At 44.7% G+C, this 20,523-nt stretch overlaps 1 protein-coding gene across 10 annotated transcripts in view; it reads left to right on the top strand.

Annotated features, from left to right (window-relative positions):
- The window catches only part of ADGRF5 (adhesion G protein-coupled receptor F5), a 70,756-nt gene that overhangs the window by 14,593 nt on the left and 35,640 nt on the right, over positions 1-20,523 (top strand). For 7 of the 10 annotated variants that reach the window (XM_034991218.1, XM_034991219.1, XM_034991222.1 and 4 more), the window contains exons 2-4: positions 4,361-4,486; positions 11,476-11,530; positions 20,097-20,267. In XM_034991218.1, the coding sequence (XP_034847109.1) occupies positions 4,385-4,486; positions 11,476-11,530; positions 20,097-20,267 (328 nt within the window). In that variant the 5' untranslated portion in view covers positions 4,361-4,384. Of the gene's footprint in view, positions 1-4,360; positions 4,487-11,475; positions 11,531-18,382; positions 19,618-20,096; positions 20,268-20,523 lie in introns of those variants that run through there. The other 3 variants (XM_034991220.1, XM_034991224.1, XM_034991223.1) reach the window with 3 other exon arrangements.

Here is a 20,523-nt window from a genome sequence, read left to right as displayed (position 1 = left end):
CAATTTGTGATGGCAGAGCACAATTTTGGGGCTGTAGAAAACACTGTATTTGTCAGCGCCTAAGTGTGCAACATATTTGAGGCATGAAATACAATCTCAAGTAACAGCCTCTGCTATTGGATTTTATCAGAAACTTTTGAGTAGCGGGTGTCTGGGTGGCTCAGTCTCTTAAGCGTCTTGATTTTGGCTCAGGTCATGATCTCAGGGTCCTGAGATCGAGCCCCACATTGGGCTCCATGCTGAGCATGGAGCCTGCTTAAGATACTCTTTTTTTCTCCCTCTGCCCGTCCCCACTCCCGCGGGTGTGTGCTCTCTCTCTCTCTCAAAGCAAACAAACAAACATCACCTCGGAGCCCACACTTCCATTAATCCATTCATTTATTCACCGCTGACTGATTGCTTCCTAAATGCGTCCCCTCAAGCTTCTGTTTCTACATGATTTCTTTAGTAGAAAGAGCTATAGGCTGGTGATGGAAGGTACTAGAGTGCAGGGGCATGTGGAAGGAGGAATAGATTGCTGAAAATACAGGTCTGCAGACCTCAGACTTCCCTATGCATCAGAAACAGCTTGGGTGGATATAGAATTTTGGCTCCCATCCCCGAGAAGTTCTAATTTAATTGCTCTAGGTTGATTTTAAAACAATAAACAAGCAAATGGAAAAAAGAAAAATAAGAAACTCCCCAGGTGATGGTTCTGGTGTGCAGCCAGGGATAAGAACCCCGGGAGAAGATGATGCACAAATACCCCAGGGGACTTTTTTCTTTAGGCAATGCTAAGGGGAGGGACCCCGTGCTAGGCTAAAGTAGGGAGCAGAGCCCTGAGCAGGAGGCAGGAGGAGGCACCAGCTTGGAGACTGAGCAAGTGTGGGTTCACATTGTCACCTCGCCTTCCTCCTCCCCAAGAGGAGCCAGGAAAGTATCTAGGCTAAGAGTCCCCAGGGGAGAGGGGCTAAGGATACCAGAGGGCCTGAAAAGGCAGAGCTGTGTAGAGCTTAGGAAATAAATCATTTCCAGAATGAATCCCACAATTGCCCTACTTAGATGGAGCTGGAAATCACAACTTGATGATAACACTGGGGCACCAGACCTCACAGTCGTGGCCATTTTGTGAATATGCTTCTAACCTTGCAAAGGCATGCGAGCTCATTTGCTCCTCTTCACCGCGAAGCCCCGCCCCCGCCCCGCCCCCCACCTTGCCAATAAAGTCTGGGCAGGTCAGGCCTGATGGAGGGTTTCCAGGAGAGCAGTTGATTTGGAGCGCTGGTGGTACCTAAGATCCAGGAGAACAGTTCCCTGGTCTGTTTCAGGCCAGGTTCACGATGGCGGTCCTGACGCATAATCACTCTGCAGGAGACTGTCATTATAAGATTGCTTCAAGGAAGCCAGACCCCCACCCTGCAAATGCAGTGCTGCTGGGAACCCTGAGGACTTATTCCTGGCATTTGATGTCCGGACGCTTGATTTCCCTCTCCCTGTCTTCTAACTTCACAGACAGGAAAATAGAGCCAGAGAAGATCCGGAAGTTGCTCATCACCCCGGGGTTTGTACTGTGCATGAGATCATATTTCCCAGCTTTTTCTAAGACAGAGCTGGCTCATTCATGCTGGTGAGTTTTAGTAGAGAATATCCACGATTTAAAATTTAACAAAAGAAAGAAATTGAGAACGACATCAGATAATTTTCTTTCTTCTCCCCTCTGTTTGTCTCTGTGTTTCTTGGCAGTTGTCTGCCATTTAATCCAGGAATGCAGAGTGAATATGAACTTCAAAGGGATTTACAATTAAAGGGACCCTCCTGAAGATATATTGCCTTGAATCTGGGGTTCTACTCCCTGCCTTTAATTGGGTGAATTTGGATTTTTTTTTTTTCACCATTAGCCAAGTTAAACAGCCTCCATTGGCTCCTCATGGATGAGAATAGCTGTGAGCTGAGGGTTAATGAAAGATTACTGATATAGGTAAAGGCAGTTTGTCTTCAGGTATCTCCCAAAATGTAGGAACCCAAAAGCTGCACTGATCTCAGTTGGTGTCACTGTTCTGATTGGCCAGGCCAAAGGTATGACAAAACAAACTGGTTGTCAAATATTTTTAATATTACCTTTCCATCAACATGGTAGCATTCTTCTTTCAAGTGGAGAACCCACCCTTACCCTTACTGTGGAAGCAATGACTGGGTCCCTGTTCTCATTCTCCTGCATCCAGAGAACATTCCCTTCCCCACAGTGGGGTTCCCGCTACATCTCTATTGACTTGTGAGTTTGTTGTCACTAAGCAGGTCAACAGAGAGAAGAGTGTTAATTTCATCAAGAACTGTCCCTAGGGAAGCTGCAGGAAGATGGAGACAGTGGGCAATATTGGCCATTGGCCTAGATACCAAAAGGACCAGACATGGCCATTTGGGGACATTATAATTCTTGCTAATTCTGACCCCAAGGCCACCACTGGGAAATGGTGGAAAGGATATAGAGTTAGCTCTAGTCCCTCTAACACCTGGGTCCCTCCCTGGCTGTCACAGGTCAAGGGAGGCTCATTAACCATTCAGTTACTACATCTCATCCCCTAGATTAACTGCCTCTATCTGGAAGCAGCTAGTCGAGTGCACTAAGGTGGGGTCTGAAAAGGTTAAATTCTCTCCTAAGTACCCAATTCATCCCACGAGCAGTTGTTATCACCAGGCTCAGTCTGCTCAATATCTACAAAAGCCTGTTCCCTTTGAACAAAGAATCGGTTGCTATGATTGCCGTACAGCAGATGCATCTGGTTGGGATATCTATTCTCGTAACCCAAATTGCAAAGCATTTTCCAAAAGCCATTGAGTTGCAGAATTTTAAAAATGTATTTTGATTGCCAGATCTGCAAATTGGGTCAGTTTTCCAGGGCCTTATGCTTCCCTTTTTTCCACTGGGGAAGAGAAAAAGAAGGCAGCCAGCAGCTGGTGATTGGAACACAATTCTCCCTGGCATGTAAGTCTTGGCTACCATCTGTGTGTTATCCTGGCCACGGTCCCCTGGCATTCGCTGCAATGCCTGGGCCGAGGCCTGCCCTTCCTGATGGCTGCCCTCTGGATTCCACTAACAACCAGCATGAAACACTGCAGCTTGCACCCCTGTGGCTCTTCATGGTTTTTAATCATCTGAGCTTCAGGAAAGTCTGTGAGAAAATAAGAGAAGGTAAAACTATCCCCGTTTCTCAGATGGGGAATATCAGGCTCAGCGAAGATGTGTGACTTACCCAAGGATACACAGTTTATGGTGATCTTGGATCTTAATCTGTATCTTCTGCCTCTTGATCTACTACTCTTTTCACGAAAACTCACGGCCGTAAAAAAGTCAGTGAGGAAAGGAATCTGTACGAAGTGGTTTGTCTGGGTCCTCAGACCCGAGTGGGTTGGAATGATGCAATCTGATACTCGACTTTTTAAAAGCAGCAATGAGGCACCTGGGTGGCTCAGTTGGTTAAGCGACTGCCTTCGGCTCAGGTCGTGATCCTGGAGTCCCGGGATCGAGTCCCGCATCGGGCTCCCTGCTCGGCGGGGAGTCTGCTTCTCCCTCTGACCTTCCTCCTTCTCATGCTCTCTGTCTCTCATTCTCTCTCTCGCAAATAAATAAAATCTTAAAAAAAAAAAAAAATTTAAAAGCAGCAATGATTAATCGAGTCACCAAAAAACTTCATCTTAATCACCCAGCATTATAAAGAGGTAGCTATCAAAAATCAGTGCGTAAGATGGGACACATTATATGAATATTCCATGTTATGCACTCTATTACTATAAAAGACTATAAAATACAACATATTTTTATGACTAAGTCCAGGATTTTTCATACTAATGAGTCATAGCCCATTAATATGCATCATAAAGTCAATTTTAATGGGTTGTTACCAGAATTAGAAACAAAAATAGGGTAAGATAGGATAGGATTGAATTGAAAAAATCAGAATGTGATGTATGTAGCAAAGGTAAGTATTGTCCTCTGAATCCTTCTGCTTATTTATTATGTGTACTGGATCACGATGTTTGAAGTATTTCTTGCTCAGTGGTCTTTCTCTTTTTCCTGCTCTGCCCCCTCCCCTCTTTCTCCTTTCTCTTTCGTTCCCTCTCTACTTCTCTAAGTATATAGGAAAAGTACCCAAACATCTGCTACCTTTGTCCTCCGTAGAGGGCCATCCCCAACCGCCATCCTTCCCAACCTGATCATTTACTCAGCCCCAGGTCTGGAGCAGAGACTGTTCTCTACAGCTGATACCTTCATGCTCCTTCCGTTCTCCTCTTTTTGTTGTGTGACCTTCGAAACGAGGTTTGCTAGTTCTCTCTATGTTTGATAAACAGATTCTATCTCTAAACTATCATATTTACATTTCAGGCAAAGCAACTCAATCCTAAAGAAATGAAATCCCCAAGGAGAACCACATTGTGCTTCATGATTATTGTGATTTATTTTTCCCAAGCTACATTGAACTTGAATTTAGAGTCTATTGTTCATCCCTTGGTGAGTACACCCATGTCTGCTATATTTTTCCTTGTCAAATTTTTCTGATTTCCTGGGAATGTCACAGACAGAAATTGCTTAAAAAAATTTTTTTAGGGCCTTTGAGAAAATGTTGCAAATGTAGGGGAGGGGGTGAACATATACGGATATCAGTGTGTCTATCAGGCTACCACTTAGCATACTCTGACATCAGTGGTGGTCAAGGGAACATCCCCCAGCCTCCCACCTTAACTAAATGGCCACCTTTAAGTCTGAAACTCCACTCTGAAGCTGACAACAATGACTAAAAGGCAGATTGTGAGGACTGGGCAGGATGCGCGTTCTCAAAGGATTCATTTAAACTTGAGCTTCAGGGAGCGCCTGGGTGGCTCAGTGGTTAAGCCTCTGCCTTTGGCTCGGGTCATGATCCCAGAGTCCTGGGATCGAGCCCCGCATCAGGCTCCCTGCTCAGCAGAGAGTTGGCTTCTTCCTCTCCCACTCCCCCTGGTTGTGTTCCCTTTCTCGCTGTCTATCAAATAAATAAATAAATAAAAATAAATAAACTTGAGCATCAGACTAGAACACATTTCAGAAGGTGTGTGTGTGTGTGTGTCACAATCACAGACTGATAGAGTTCAAGGTGCCATAGATGTCATTTAAACTTTTTGCTGACAGATTATAAAATGGTTTTGTTTTGGCTTTGGGAAGTTCATAGGAGATTAGCTTAACGAAAGAGGGTGATAAATACTCCCTTACTCCTTATAAGAATTATTACCTATTCTTTCCTGGGGCCACCCCAGGCACCAGAGACAGGGCATGTTCCTGGTTATGAAATCTTGGGAAACTGATGGAATCCTGTGTCTCCGTTTCTTCACTTGCAAAATAATGATAATAGTGCTGATTTCCTGATTGCTAGAAGAATTAGATCAGTTAATATTTGTGAGACGCCTTAGAATAGTGCCTGGCACACAAGTTTTTTGCTATTATTATTTATTTGTCCCACTGTAATGGCATCTTTTGCTACCAATTTTTAAAAAAGATATCTAAGTGCTATTTTATTCTGTCACTATTATTGGTGCTTTATTGGTACTTTTTGGCATTATAGAATGTCACTTTTTGCTCTGCTTTGTACTTTTTAATTTCAATTCTTTGTCATCTATTCCGAGGATCAATCCTGGTTTTTTTGGTAAGATAGTTATTTATTTATTTACTTATGTAGAGCGCGAGCAGGGGGAGGGACAAAGGGAGAGGGAGAGAGAATCTCAAGCAGACACTGCACTCAGTCCCGACTCGGGGCTCGATCTCATGACCCTGAGATCATGACCTGAGCAGAGACCAAGAGTCCGACGCTCAATGGACTGAGCCACCCAGACGCCTCCAATTCTGTTTTTATATTTGTGTTTGCCTGATCTTTGTTCGTTGTTTTTTGTTTAGGCTTTAATATAGCACTTTGTGTTAATGGTTTTCTTATAAACAACATGTGCTTGAAGTTTTTTTTTTCTTTTAAACCAAACCTGAGTAAATCTGACTGATTAGGGGAGCATAAATGTATTCACATTTAATGTCATATATAAGAAGCTTGATCTTACTTTCAGGAATTTCTTTTATGACTTCATGCACTTCCTTCCTCTTTTCTGTTTTCGGATCTTTCATTTGACCTCGGCTTTCTTTGTCTTTTTCATTATTTCTCTCATGACTCGGGAGCTATATACCGTGTGTCTCTTCTCCCAAACTCCAGTGTGGGCTTCACCTTGTGTGACCATATGCGGCAGCTTGCTCAGATACATAGGAGAGAAACACACTTCCTGTGAATCCACAGGGTCAGTGTAGAGCTCTAGTTACTCAGGCCTGTGGGGTGAAAGCTTGAGCATGAGATGATCTCAGCGGTGGGATCGGTTGTACCTCTGTTCCAGACATGGCTGCAACTGTGCCCTCCCGCTATGCCAGTGTGGTCCTCCCTGTGGTGACCCTTACAAAGCCCTTCCATCTGCCTGGGGGCAGAGGCTGGTCCAGGGATCAACCAGTGACTTCCCAAAGCTGCTGGTGGAGTTCAGACTCCATCTTCCTGGAAACTCCCACCACAACCCCAAAGGGCCCCACTTTTCCTCTCTAGATCTGCCTTTGAGATGCAATATCTTCATACAACCCCAAGACAGAAGACCCCCTCATTAGAGAGATGAACTTGAACCTGCCTCATCAGCTTATCCTGCCCTAAGCTGCTGCTCAGTTCCCAAGGCTGACCTTCCACCATTTTAAATGCAACGTGTGGTAATGAGCTTTTAAAAACTTGTGGTAAACATGCACACAATTTACCATCTTAACCATTTTTAAGTATAGAGTTCAGTAGTCTTAAATAGATCCACATTACCATACAACCCATCTGCAGAACTTTCTCACCTTGCAAAACTGAAAATCAGGGGCACCTGGGTGGCTCAGTTGGTTTAGCGTCTGCCTTTGGCTCAGGTCATGATCCCAGGGTCCTGGGATCGAGCCCCGCATTGGGCTCCCTGCTCAGCGGTGAGCCTGCTTCTCCCTCTCCCTCTCCCCCTGCTTGTATTCCCTCTCTCACTATCCCTGTCGCTATTTCTCTCTCACAAATAAATAAATAAAATCTTTAAAAAAATTCCTGAAAATCAATACCTATTGAACAACAACTTCTCATTTCTCCCTTCCCCCAACTCCTGGCAACCTCTATTCTACTTTCTCTCTATGACTTCGACTACTTTAAGCCCCTCATATAAGTAGAATCATACAGTGTTTGCCCTTACATGACTGATTTCACTTAGCATAATGTCCTAAAAATTTACCTATGTGGTAATAAGCATGAGAATTTCCTTCCTTTCTTAAGTCTGAATAATGATCCATTGTACGTATATCCCACGTTTTGTTTATCCATTATCCATTCATGGACACTTGGGCTGCTTTCTAGACTATTCTGAATAATAATGCAGCTCTGAGCATGCACGCACAAATATAGGGTGGCGGGCTTTAAAAGTGTGGCAATGTACCTTCTCAAACTTCAGTGTGTGCATTAACCCATCTGCACACCATATTAAGATGCAGATTTCAACTCAGGAAGTCTGGGGTGGGGCCTAGATGTGGCCTTTCTGACAGGCTGCCCTTGTTCTTGCTCCAGTGATGGCAAGGCTGTGGACCCTCAACCTCAGCATCATGGCTGAGTCTGAAGCCCGGCTCTGTTAGCTTTGGAAATTTCTTCATCAAGTTTCTTCATCTCCCTGACCCTGTCTCCTCTACATACTGTGAGAATAAATAGTATCTCCTTCACTGGTTTGTCGTGAGGGTTAGACGTTCTCATACACGAACGTACGCACAGTGACTAGCACAGAGCAAGAACTTCGTATTTGGGGAGTTACTTTCACTGTGTTAGTACAAATAAACCTGGGTTAGTATGCCTTTGTGAGGAGACATCCTGCCGAGAGCTTTGCTGAGACAATTATCTAACCGGAGGCAAAGATGGTAAATCGGGGATTCCAAGAAAAAGAGGAGTGAGTGACAGGGCCTTGGTGAGGAGGAGTGAGATCTGGCAACCTCCGGGGGCCTTCCGTGACCACCTTGCTTGTCATCCTGTTCCCTGGGATTATGTTTTCTACCCATAAAATGCCACCTCTCATTCCTGATGGATTGTCCATGCCCACCTCAGGCCCCCTCTCCACCCCCCATACACAATTATTTGAAAGTCATCATGTCCAGAGGCGCCTGGGTGGCTCAGTTGGTTAAGCGACTGCCTTCGGCTCAGGTCATGATCCTGGAGTCCTGGGATCGAGTCCCGCATCGGGCTCCCTGCTCGGCGGGGAGTCTGCTTCTCCCTCTGACCCTCCTCCCTCTCATGCTCTCTGTCTCTCATTCTCTCTGTCTCAAATAAATAAATAAAATCTTTAAAAAAAAAGAAAGTCATCATGTCCAAAAGGCGGGGCATTTCCTGGAATTGGTGACCTTGGGTCTTCCAGCTGAGACTTGGCCATAAGGAAATCCCCTTTGGACAGAGGTGGCCATTGTCCTCAGCTACTCATCTGGGTACCTCTACGTGGACAAGTAGAGGGAGGCCCCCTGGAGTTTCTGTTTTCTTGTCTGAAGTACATACTTCATTTGGCAAGACCTATGCTCCCCTGTGAGTTCTCCTCAGCACCCAATGTTTAAGAGAAAAGGCAAGTGCTAGAGTCACAAAGGTCCCTGAACTGAGGTCACATGAGGACTCAGAAGGGCAAGGATGGCCTCTGGTGAGCCCCACGCTGGCTGGACACACACGACTGCCAGAAACTGTCCAAGCCTCCGGTGTGCCTCAGGACATTACCTTCCATAATGTAAGACATTGAGCCTGAGAGTGAGTGAATGACTTTTCCAACTACGAAGCAGAGGAGGTGCTGGGATTTGGGGCTGGGTAAGACTAGCATTTGCCTTGTTGAACTCCAGGCCCCATGACCTGGCAGCCCCTCTTTTTGTACCTTCTCAAATCTGGCAGGGCCAAGGGTATTCACCATCATCACCACCACCACTAGGGAACTCATCAGAGACTTGATCGCTTTCAGTGTTTTTCCTCCATTTTCCCCAAAGGTTGCAGGGCTTAAAATAAACAAATAGGTTATTCTCACAAGAAGATGTGCATCCTTACTGGACAACAGGGGCACTAGGTGATAGAGCTGCAGGAGTGCACTTTGCAGAGATGTCCCCTGACACTGACAGATAATCACCATCAGGATGCAGAAAATAGCTAAAAAGTAGCATTTCTTGAAAGATGGCCTCATGTTCAAAAGGCGGTGAAGAGTGGATGAAGAAGCCTTCCTGGTGGCTCCCCCACTCCCTGCCCCTGGCCCCCAGGGAGGATGGATGCAGGAATGCAGCGGAAGACCCTTTCCTTCTGCCTAGGCACAGAGCCAAAGCAGGCTCCAGGGAAAGCTGGATAGGAACAAGCCCTATGCATTGACTTTGCTCCTTCTTGGTTCCTGTGTATTTAAGTATGGCTAAAATAAGCCCACTGCAAACAAAATAGCATTTGGGCTTCTAAAATTCCAATCGTCATGCATCATTCCTCTCTTTTTGCTTCAGGAACATTTATGAACTGTCAGGTACACGGCCCCTCTACAGATTCTTATGGATGTAAAAACTGTCATCGAAAGGAAGGAGGGGATAGGAGGAGGCAACAGAGAAAGAGAAAGGGTACTGGGTAAGAGACACTGGGGCACTGAGACAGACCCAGTTTCCTGGGGTATCTCCTGATAAGATCACTCCTTGCCTGTATGGACAAGTGCAGACTCTGGAGCCAGGCTAACTGAGTCTGAGTCCTGGTTCTGCCCTTAAAGGCTGTGTGAGCTTAGACAAGTCATTTAACTTCCCTGCAACTGTGCTTTCTCATCAGTGAAATGTGGGTAATAATAGTGTCTATGTCTTAGACAGTCATGAGGATTAAATACCTAAGCACACATCAAGTACTTAACAGTGCCTGGCACAGAGGTATTGGATATCTCTCAAGAATTATTATTTTGGGGGCTTCTGGTTGGCTCAGTCGATTAAGCATCTGCCTTTGGCTCAGGTCATGATCCCAGGGTCCTGGGATCGAGTCCTGCATTGGGGTCTCTGCTCAGCAGGGAGCCTGCTTCTCCCTCTCCCTCTGCCACTACCCCCTGCTTGTACACTGTTTCTCTCAAATAAATAAATAAATAAATAAAATCCTTAAAAAGAGAATTATTATTTTTATCATTGTTATGATGAGAGATAACTAGAAACTAATGGTAGACATCACAGATGGTAGAACGAGCTCAGACTCAGGTGGTGTTCATAAGTATTTTTGGAGTTCGTGGTAAGGGACACACCCCAAAGGGTAGGGGATATCTGGCTCTTCTATTGAACCTTGAAGGGAGTTTGCATTGAGAAGCACATCCTAGCAGAGATGAGCTAGGAAGCCCAGGTCAGGTCAAGGTCTGGTTACCAGCTGCAGAATTGGCAGTAATCCTAATAGCAAAGCCAGTCAAAGTCAGTTCTTAAACAAAGAAGTTGCATGATACCAGGGGAAGAGCTTCATAGAGACGAAGTAAATGGCAGTGTTTGGACAAAGCGGTCCATGTGAATGGTGCCCCCAGAACAGTGTGATGCTTGGTCCCAGAATAGCACTTACTATGTTACCAGAATATTCTCAGTGCTTTACATTTGTTAATCATTTGATCTTTCTGACAACCTCGTGAGGTAACCTATTTTTATCCCTACATTATAGAGGAGTGCTGCAGCACAGAGAGGTTAAATAACTTGCCCCAGGTCACACAGCCATTTTATAGCAGAGCTAGGATGAACTCAATGCCTGCAGAGTCCTTGCTCTTAACTATTATCCTGTATGATACAATTCAACTTTATTAGAGACTAACTATGTGTCACATGACAGTTCATTTAATTCTCATAAACGTTCTATGGGGCCACTAATATTATTCTATTTTACTGAAAAGAGAACTGAGGCTCAGAGAGAAGTTCCTGAAGGTCACATAGCTTGTACCCAGCCTTGTACTCAGGCAGTCCAACTCTAGAGCTAGCTCTCACAGCCCCTGCCACAGGAAGCAGCAATAGAACCATCCAAGAGAAAAAGGACCAAAGGAGGAGAAAATGATTTCTAAGCATGCACAATCTAAACAGCTAATGCCACAGAAAGATTGGGGTGGGGACAGGCTGAGTGCTTGTCTAAAAGGTCACTGGAATGACTCAGTCTGAGGCAGAGAGCACAAGTTAAGAACACCATAATTATTTGTATTTCTTGACCTGACTCAAACTGCAGGAACTTGCAGAGACTTAGATATGGTGATCTAGGGCTTGGCTCCTGGGTCTAGAGAGTGGTCTCTAAAACGTGAACACCAGTGCACATTATAGAGTACCTGCCATCCACAGGGCACGATGGTGCTCACTGGGATCCGAAGCCCTCAGCTCAGCTCTGACATTTCGGGGCATGTGAGCAGAAAGCCATGGAGAAAAGGCATCTCTAATGCTGATAGTTTCCTAAAACATTCTTTCAGATTCTCCGTGAACATGAACCAGCAGGGAAGGAGCTACTAAGGCAAAAACGAGCAGGTATGTAACCTCTTTGCTTGGCAGTTTCTTCTAGCAAGTCTGATCAAATGACATTTGCTGTAACTTTTCAAAGCCTGCGATCCACGTAATTCAGTCTCCAGGCGCATCAAGTTTTGATTTCTAGAAGTAATTACAAGGGAACTCCATTCCCTACTCTACCTTGTAACATTTGGTGGATCTTAGCAACACATTAGCCCCTCACTTCCCCCCTCACCTCTCTCCGCAGATCCTGAAGAGTCTGTTCCCAATGGCTCTCTCCTCAGCTCCCTACTTCCTCATGGTAATCCTTCAAAAACACCAATCTGATTCCACTATTTCCTTGCATAAAATCTTTTACGGGCTCCCAGTTGCCTTGAAGAGAAAATCCAATCACCTGCTCGAGTCTTACCAGATGCTGCATGATCTTCCCACTTGTTCTCCTTCTGTTTCCTTTCACATGGTTGCTTCCCCACCCACCACCCCACTTTGTTGTCTGGGGGACTCCAACCTAAGTCTCCATTCACTTGGACTCCTGCCATGTAAGGCTTTCCATTGATGCCCCAGACAGGGAGGGGTTGCTTCTCTGGGTTCCCACTGCCCTTGTTACATTCCCAGAGCATAACATTTGTCTCAATGCATTATAATTATTTTACTTCCTGTTTGTCATCCCCAGGAGACAGGAGTTCTCTCGAGCCCTCTTCATCCCTGTAGCCTGGCATCGAGCCCAGTTTCTCAGTAAATGAGTGAACAAATAAAGAGAGTGTATGTCCCTGTCACAGCTGCCCCTTTGTGAGTTGAGGATACGTTCCTATCGCGAAAAGTCCTCTGCCTTAGTGTCTGTACCAACTCTGGAGAAGGTAGAACTTCTTAACCTTTAGGGTTATGACTGAATCATGTCCAAGCATGCCGTGGCTTGGTCTGTTCAGTTTTGTGGTCCACAAGGGTCAAGAAGCTGCCAAAGATAGCGGGCTTTCCCTTAGGCCAGCATAAACGTGTCCATCCATTAGAGCCTTCCAGAAGGGCAACCAGCTCCAACTTTGCCCATTGCTTGAAATGACAATTTGATCATATTTTATTGAGGTCTCAAAATGTTCATTGGAAGGGCGTACTTTCATTTTTTTCTTCTTTTGCCTTTCTTTTCTTTCTTTTCTGCTTTAGCTTTGTTTTATATCCTTACAGACCCTCGCTCTCCCACTCCCCTCCTTCCCTGAAGCGATCCAAAGCACACAGACAGCACTTTCCGTGCTTTTAAACAAGCATCAGGACATCGACTCCAGTCCCTGAGTCCTCTTGCAGGCTGTGATAGGAACAGAGCTGGAGATGTCCCTGTTCGGTATTCTGAAAGACTTTTCTTTTTAAAATCAGACTATTTGTGGGTGAGTTCCAACTCCAGGCTTCTGCCAGGCTCTTGCTGGCCTCAGACTTCCAGCTTCCTCGGGGACAGTTGGTGACTGTAGAGTTATAAAAGGAACGTCTTCCTGTCCTTCCGGGCCCGGCTGCTTATGACCCATGGTGACATTGTTAGAGGTTAGCCTTTGGGAAGGAAACCACTTCTACATCTAAGGATTTGACGCTCCCAAATTTTCCAGATGTGCTTTCATTAAAAACAATCATAATGATGATAAATTACCATAAAAACCTGTTTTCCATTTATTATACACAGTCCTCTGTGCTCTTGGCCTCTGGAGTCATTTTGGAAGTGTTAATCACTCAAGCCATCATCTTCAGAAAATGGATTGGCTTTGGTACTTTTACAAAATCACCAAAGAAATGGCCATGGAAAGAGCCAGGCGCTAGACCACACAGAGCTGGGATGTAAGTTGCAATAGACAGCGCCACTCTCCAGGAAAGCCGTGAAAGAAACCAACAGAAGAGTTACATTCAGCGGATGTCTTACGGAGGTGTCTGTGTTCTGCTCACTGTATTAGTTAAGTGAGGCGATAGGATTAAGCTTTGATTTTCAGGGTGATATCTCCTTTCACATATATATTCATCCCCTCCTTCTGGGGACTTAATGCCAGAAAGGGACAAAGTTTCCAAGAGAAAGAGGATTCTCAAAAGGAATGTCCTTTTGAGGCACTGGATCAGATCTTTAGGGTTTGGGATCGAATCATCTTTAAAAGTAGGGTCAGCACTCGTTTATGCTCAGAGCACTTATGGACTTCTTCCTAAGTTACTTTGGTTAGCTATATAGCTTCACTGGGCCCTTGGTACACACACACATACATATATGTATATTATACATATATCACATACATATCACATGCACAGACACAGACATACATATGCATACAAATATATATATGAGTTATTACTTTACAAGGTTGTTAAGATTAAATAACATTATGTATATATTATTTAATTGTTATTAGGGTTATCTAGAGGTTTATTTGATTTGGGTTTTTTTTTTTATTAGAAACACAGATTTATTTATAAAAATAACATTGCATTTGAAAGAGCCTGAAATATTCCGGGTACAGAGAAAGTCCCATATAACCACCGAAGGCAGGAGGAGGAATGCCATAAGATGCAAGTTAGTGTTTTTGGAAAACTATTTCAGAATTCTATTGGGGAAGAGAAGTCTGCACAAAAACCCAGAAGCCAGAGGCCAGAATCAGGGTGGATCTGCCAGTTAGAGCAGAGAGGCTTCTGGGGAGCAGAGGGAAATAAGAATGGGACAGAGCATCCAGTTATGTCCCGATTACACTAGGAGGTGGATTCTCGATCATCTGAAAGGCTGGCACAGAGGAGGAACTGATGGAAACCGTCTGAAGTGGCCGAGTGAAGAAGTCAGCGCTCGGGAGTCCAGCGAGGAGGCTCAGCAGCGTGGACCATCACTGGCCCAGGCCCCTCGAGGGAAATAGGAAAGGAGAAAGGGGAACGCTTGTGAAAGATACTACGAGAAGTGGATCAAAAGGACTTGGAGACAGCTTTGACGTGGGGTGAAGGGTAGCAGTGATCCTTGTGACACTCTGTGAGCTCACAGACCTGGGCGTCTGGGGGATGTGGAGACCAGAGGTAGAACCCGGAGTTGGAATGGAAATCTTATCTTGGAGGTTTGCCAATAAACTCCAAATTTAGTCTTAAGGGTAATCTTCCTAGGGGGGTGAGAGCAGAAGTTTCTTATTGGTTAGCAGTAACTCAAATGTGTTCTCTAGGTCACTTTGTGAAGTTGTCCATGCCAGGTTTCCGAGCTTCGTTGGGAATGTTCTTGGGCCCTGGGCGGAAGTCCTCATGGGTTCTTCTTTGGCTTCAAAAGGAATGGCTGGTAGACATATTTTCGAGAAAGGGAGATCCGGGTGTCCTATCCTTGTGCTGGAGGCGCTTAATGTTCATACTTACCTAGTGAGAGAATTGGGTTGTTGGCTGCCAGTGTGGGGATCTCGATCTTTCTGCAGAACTGGCAGCCTCAGCATGTGCTGGCCCTTTTTCATCCAGGTCCAGGAAATACTGTGCATTTTCCAGGTTGAGGAACAGATTTGGGGGTTTTTGCGGCCTTAATCTTCCTTATGATAGCATGTGGCATTTAGTGTACTAAGCAGGTGGAGATGGTAGCCGAGAAAGATGACAAGGTGCTCTCAGCCTGGTGTCTGGGTTTGGTTTTAGGATTGACCTTCCGTGTGTTGGGAGTGCTTCTTGCTTTTAATTTCTGATCAGTGTGGTGTGTCTGTTTAACCATCTCAAAGGTGAGACCTGATTGGAATAGCATTAGCTTTTCTTGACCTACCAGCTGACATCTGCATGTCATATAACCATCACATTTATCATAATTCATATTCTTATTTCTACCTGCTATTTCAGACTGGTTACTATAAGCTAGACAATTTGCTAGGGGTCTCCACATCAACTTCCTAGCATCAGTTCTGCAAAAAATATATTACCGCTGTTTTACAGATGGCAAAGTGTGGCTCAAAAGGTTAAATGGCTTGCCCAGGAAAGAAGGTATTCCACCCCACCTCACTCTGGCTCCAGAATCCATGCTCGTGGTGCAGAGTTCTAGTTTTCAACACGTGTTTCTGGCTCTTGCCCATGAGATTCCAGTCCGTGATTATTAGAACAGCTTTGTAGGGTAAAGAGTAAGGAGCACTGCCTTCATCTTAGCAGGAAAAGAATTTTATATGGGACTGACTTTGATGACTTGGGTATATGACAAACTAGTAGAATTGATTACTTTCTCCAGGCTTTACAGCCCAGTGTTCCATGACACACTGTGCCGCCCATGCTCCCCTCCATTGACACCTGCCAGTGATCCCCAGCCTGGGCTTCTGGTAGTTTTCCCCTTGCCTGAACATGATCCTCTGACTATCTGCTGACAATGGTACAATAGGATACAGGTGCTACTGTCAAATTTCTACCTACTAGAACATACTAAGAAACAAGTGGAAGAACAGGCATCTTTTTTTTTTTTTTTTTTACACATACAAATGTTTATTAGCAAACAGGAACTAAGACAGTTTTGCAACCTAGAACAGGCATCTTTTAATATTTACCTGCTACAGGACTAAGGGTGAGAACAACAGAGCCAAATCTTCAGTGATAAAGAAGCCTTGTCCCTTTGGGGCAACAGAAAAATCACATCAACCTCATTTGTCTTGCGTGAAGTCAGCAGGCTTCGTTCTTTTGCAGGTGGGAGATTAATTTACACATAGATTTAGGCTCCAACTTCTGAGAAGCCAAAATTCCCATTAGAGTGGCCCGGCAAAAATAAAATTGTTTGCTTAAACAGCTGTGCTTAAGACCCAGAACTACTTGTCTCAGTTTGTGGCCAACTTTCCAGAAATGTCTCTTTAAGATAAGTGCAGTGTGGCGGGCAGCGATTTCTGGGAAAGGAGAGGGGAAATCCTGGCTGGTCTGTGTCTCTGGGCCTGCCTATAGGCTCCGTCCGTGACACGGATGACACCTGGAATGTGCTGGGGGCACCGGTGAGTCAGAAAAGTTCAGGCAAACAACACCAGGCCACAGGAGCCCGAGAAAAAGCAAACACGTTAAACTCTGGAATCAGATGGTCCGGAGGCAGCCGAGGAGGAGCACGGAAGGGCCTCTTGGGGACACATTCACACAGAGGTGCGAAAACCTCCCTCTGTTCCTCCTGAGTCCCTTGTAGCCTGGAGCAAGACCAGGAACATCATTCTCCCCAGCTCTGAAGTCCTCGGATTTGGGAGAGGCCAGGCGAGCAGGATTTGGCATTTTTTATCCCAAACTGTGGGTGGAGTGTGCCTCTGGTCCCATCCACAGGTGGGTCACACTGACACCTGAGCAGCTGAGCTACTTTCCTTAAAGTCAGACCCTCGCCCTGCGGCCGTACAGGGACGGGAGGCCTGGTGGCAGCTCCATGTGTCTTGCCTGTGGGGCTGAGACACTGGAGACGAGAAGGAATGACCCGGATCGGGAGGGGCATCTTCTTGCCGTTCCTCCGACGAGCTGTGGAAATCCGCTGTCTCAGGGCTTTTGTGCTTATTTTCTCTTCCTGGGGGAGTAGTCCCCGAATATCCACAGGGCAACTCCTCATTTCATTTGCATCTTTGCTCAGCTTTTACTGCTTTAGAAAGGTCTTGTCTAACCATTCTACAAAAAAATCCCTCAACATGCCTGCAGCTCTGTTTTCTTACCCTGCTTTATTGTCTCCATGTCCTTCAGAACTGCCCGACACTGAAGTTTCAACTTACTTTTACCTCCCGCATGAAGATGGACGATCCATGGAAGTAGAGCTTTGCCTCTTTTATTTACCCCATGTCCCCAGCACCTGGCACAATGCCTCAATAAACAGTAAAGTTACTGTGAATCAATAAATCAATAAATGAAAGCACAAGTGAATAAACCTAGCAAGACAATGTCAAAATCCATGAGTGCCATGGATTTTCTTCTCTAGTGGAGGTCCCACACCCATACCGGTCTCTAGGGAGAAGTGTCGTTCAGGTGGAAGGTTATTCTGAAACTTCTTTAGAAGTTGAAAAACATAAAAGGTAGATGAGGGGAAGAGGTTCTTGGAGGCTGGTACTTTCATTACAGTTGCACAAATCCCCTAGAAGAGAATTTGTTAAAGTCACAGGAAGTGATGTTACGTATGTTAAGCTTTTGGCTCAGCTCCTTGTAAGGTCTCACCGGAAGGACCGCCTTGGTTTCAGTGGGGAATGAGGACATCGGTGAATCACCATGTGCTTCCCAGGCACATGTTTGTCCTGCAATTATGTCTGAAAAGAACACAGAGAAGTGGGCTCAGAGATGAGCAGTAGGAATGGCGCTCAGGCAGGGGCGGATGCCACGCTGGGGTCAGAACCTGGGATGCAACAGTGCAGATGATGAAGTGGGGGACGTGGGATTGTTATTGACTTCACTCTTCTAAAAAGCCCTACCGTCTAGGATATCCTGTTTACATTCATGGGAGGAGATAGACTGCCTACGGCAAAGAGAATCCACTGGAGGGTATAAGTATGGCTGCATTAATTTTCAGGAAAAAGAATGCACTCCAAGGCAGACATTCCTTGTAAATATCATGCAGCCACCCTCCTCACAGATATTCCCAGCAGGCCCCATACTGTGTCTAGAGTTAGGATCACATAAATTAAGATTAACAGTTCTTCCAGGAAGCTTGTTTTCATCACAGAATCATTGGAGAATCAGAAAGAAAACAGGAAATTTGAGGCATTGCCATGGTATCATGACAGACTGTGCTTCTGCACTGGGTTTTAAAAGTCACTTTGTTCTACTTATAATTACATTTTTATAAGCAGGAAATATACCTTAAGATATATTCTTAATTTTAAGAAATTGGCAAAGACTTTTTTTTCACAGTTTGAGTTAATTGCAGCAAGTTGAATGATGCATGTCAGAATGAAATAATTCTCAGGAAGATTGATGAATAAAACCAACCTTCTAAGACATAGTTTATCACTATAAGTAAACAGATATTACAGCTTTCTACAACAAAAATTTATTCATTGGCATTTCCCATCACAAACTTACTCTATTTTAGTGCTTCTCATCAATATTCCTTGGGAAATTTTAAACAAATCTGGCAATATTGTGGGAAAATTCTTTGCCCTTTTAGAAAACAGACCTAGAATTTTAATTTATGGCAAAATATACATCATACTTCCAGATTTGACTTAAATTTTCTCTCTTAAATTTTAAAATAATAGTTTTGTAAGTATTCACTAACCTTTTCCTTATTTGACTGACAAGATAGAATAAGCCACAACTTGTCTTCTCAATTCATCTGTGTAAAAAATTCTCCTAGTCTTTGAAGGTTCATCATGAGCTATGAAACTAGCCCTTGGCTTCTGCTCCTGTTATGTATTTCAGCCAAGAATGAGCCGAAGATTCTGGCAGTGACAGAAAGGTGAATGTGTAGCCCCCTCAGGAGGGTCACAATTTTAAAAAGAACTGACTGGGCACACATTTATTATGTGGTGAGCTCCATGCCAGATGGAGTAAAGCCATGAGAACTGAAAGAAATAGTTCCTGCCCTTGAGAAGCTTGCAACTAGTGAACCAGACATGATGTAATACAGAAAACTATGAAAGAATATTCTGGTATATACTGTATATTGTCTGGCTTGCCTGTGGTGGGTATGTGTTGGACATCAAATGCATCTAGGATGCCAGACAGTCAATCAGCCTGGAGACAATTTGGAAAGGCAATGAAGAGCTGGGGATTTGTGAATTTTGCTTTCATTGAGTACCTATCATGTTCTGGACACCAGAGATACCCAGTAAGAACTAAGAGCCCATGCTGTGTGCGTAGGCGAAGAGCAAAAGGGAATTAACTGGATGACTTTTCCTGGAGGTCTTCAAGCCATGCATAGTACAGATCTCAAAATGCACGCATGTCAAGTGAATGGTGTTGGAAACACACTGACTCATTCCTCTGAGTCAGGACCATGGCTTTATTGTTTAGACTGTTGCCAAGGTCCCCCTGCTAGGTCTCCCTGCTTCTATTCTTGCCCCTTCCGGTCCAGTTTCAACACAGCAATCCTTGACCTTGGACACCAAGGAGGGTGAGAGAACGGAGAGGAAGGACAAGTCTTGAACTTAGCCTGTGAATCTCTCAAATGGCCAGAGACCACTACACTGAGACCAGACAAATCGGTTGCCTTCCTCCATTAAATGGTAAAGTTATGGGGCACCTGGGTGGCGCAGTTGGTTAAGCATCCAACTCTTGGTCTCGGCTCAGATCCTGAGATCAGGGTCCTGAGATCAGGGTCATGAGATCGAGCCCCGTATCGGGCTCTGCACTCAACTCGGAGTCTGTTTAAGATTTTTCTCTCTCTCTCTCTCGCTTTCTCTATGCCCCTCACCCCCACTTTCTCTCTCTCTCTCTCTCTCAAATAAATAAATAAATCTTTAAAAGTAAATAAATAAATAAATAAATAGTAAAGTCATAGAGAGGGAACACCATGAAGGGGATGTTTGGTGGTATAAACTGACAAGCTTCTTTTTCTCTAAAAAGGTTCATTAGAAATCCCTTAAGGTTGACATGTCCAGCATTCATATAGTCCCATTACTGCCTTTAAATGTTGAACTGTCCACCATGGTCCCTCTCTGCCACCCACAGTGAGTTCTCACAGCTTCCTGTGCTTTCCTTTCAGTAGCCTCAAGTAGCCCAGCAGCTGAAGAGTACATCGTTGATGTGGAGATCAGTTTTGAAAATGCCTCCTTCCTGGAGCCTATCAAAGCTTACTTGCACAGCCTCAGTTTCCCAATTCAAGGGAATAGCACTGACCAAGCCACCAACATTTTAAACATTGAGGTGACAACAGGTGAGTCAAAGACCCATTGCTTCAGAACAGAGGGTGGGGTATATCAGGAGAAAGGCTGTCTGCACTCCTTACTATTAGAGCAGATTGTACTTAGTCGGCAAGTGAAATGACCCAAAAAGGCCTGAGGTATGATTTTATGACTTCATAGCATTCCAGAATGAAGCCCCTATTGGCAAACTCTGCAGCCAGTTTCCTTATTTCAAATGGTGGCCAAATGTTTGCTTGGTGGTTTGTGTATTGGTTGTCACAAAATATG

Source organism: Mirounga leonina, unplaced genomic scaffold (assembly GCF_011800145.1).
Source record: "Mirounga leonina isolate KUSES-001 unplaced genomic scaffold, KU_Mleo_1.0 Mir_53, whole genome shotgun sequence".
Classification (NCBI taxonomy): domain Eukaryota; kingdom Metazoa; phylum Chordata; class Mammalia; order Carnivora; family Phocidae; genus Mirounga; species Mirounga leonina.
The sequence above is the reverse complement of the archived record's forward strand: the minus strand, read 5'-3'. Positions and strand labels throughout refer to the sequence as shown.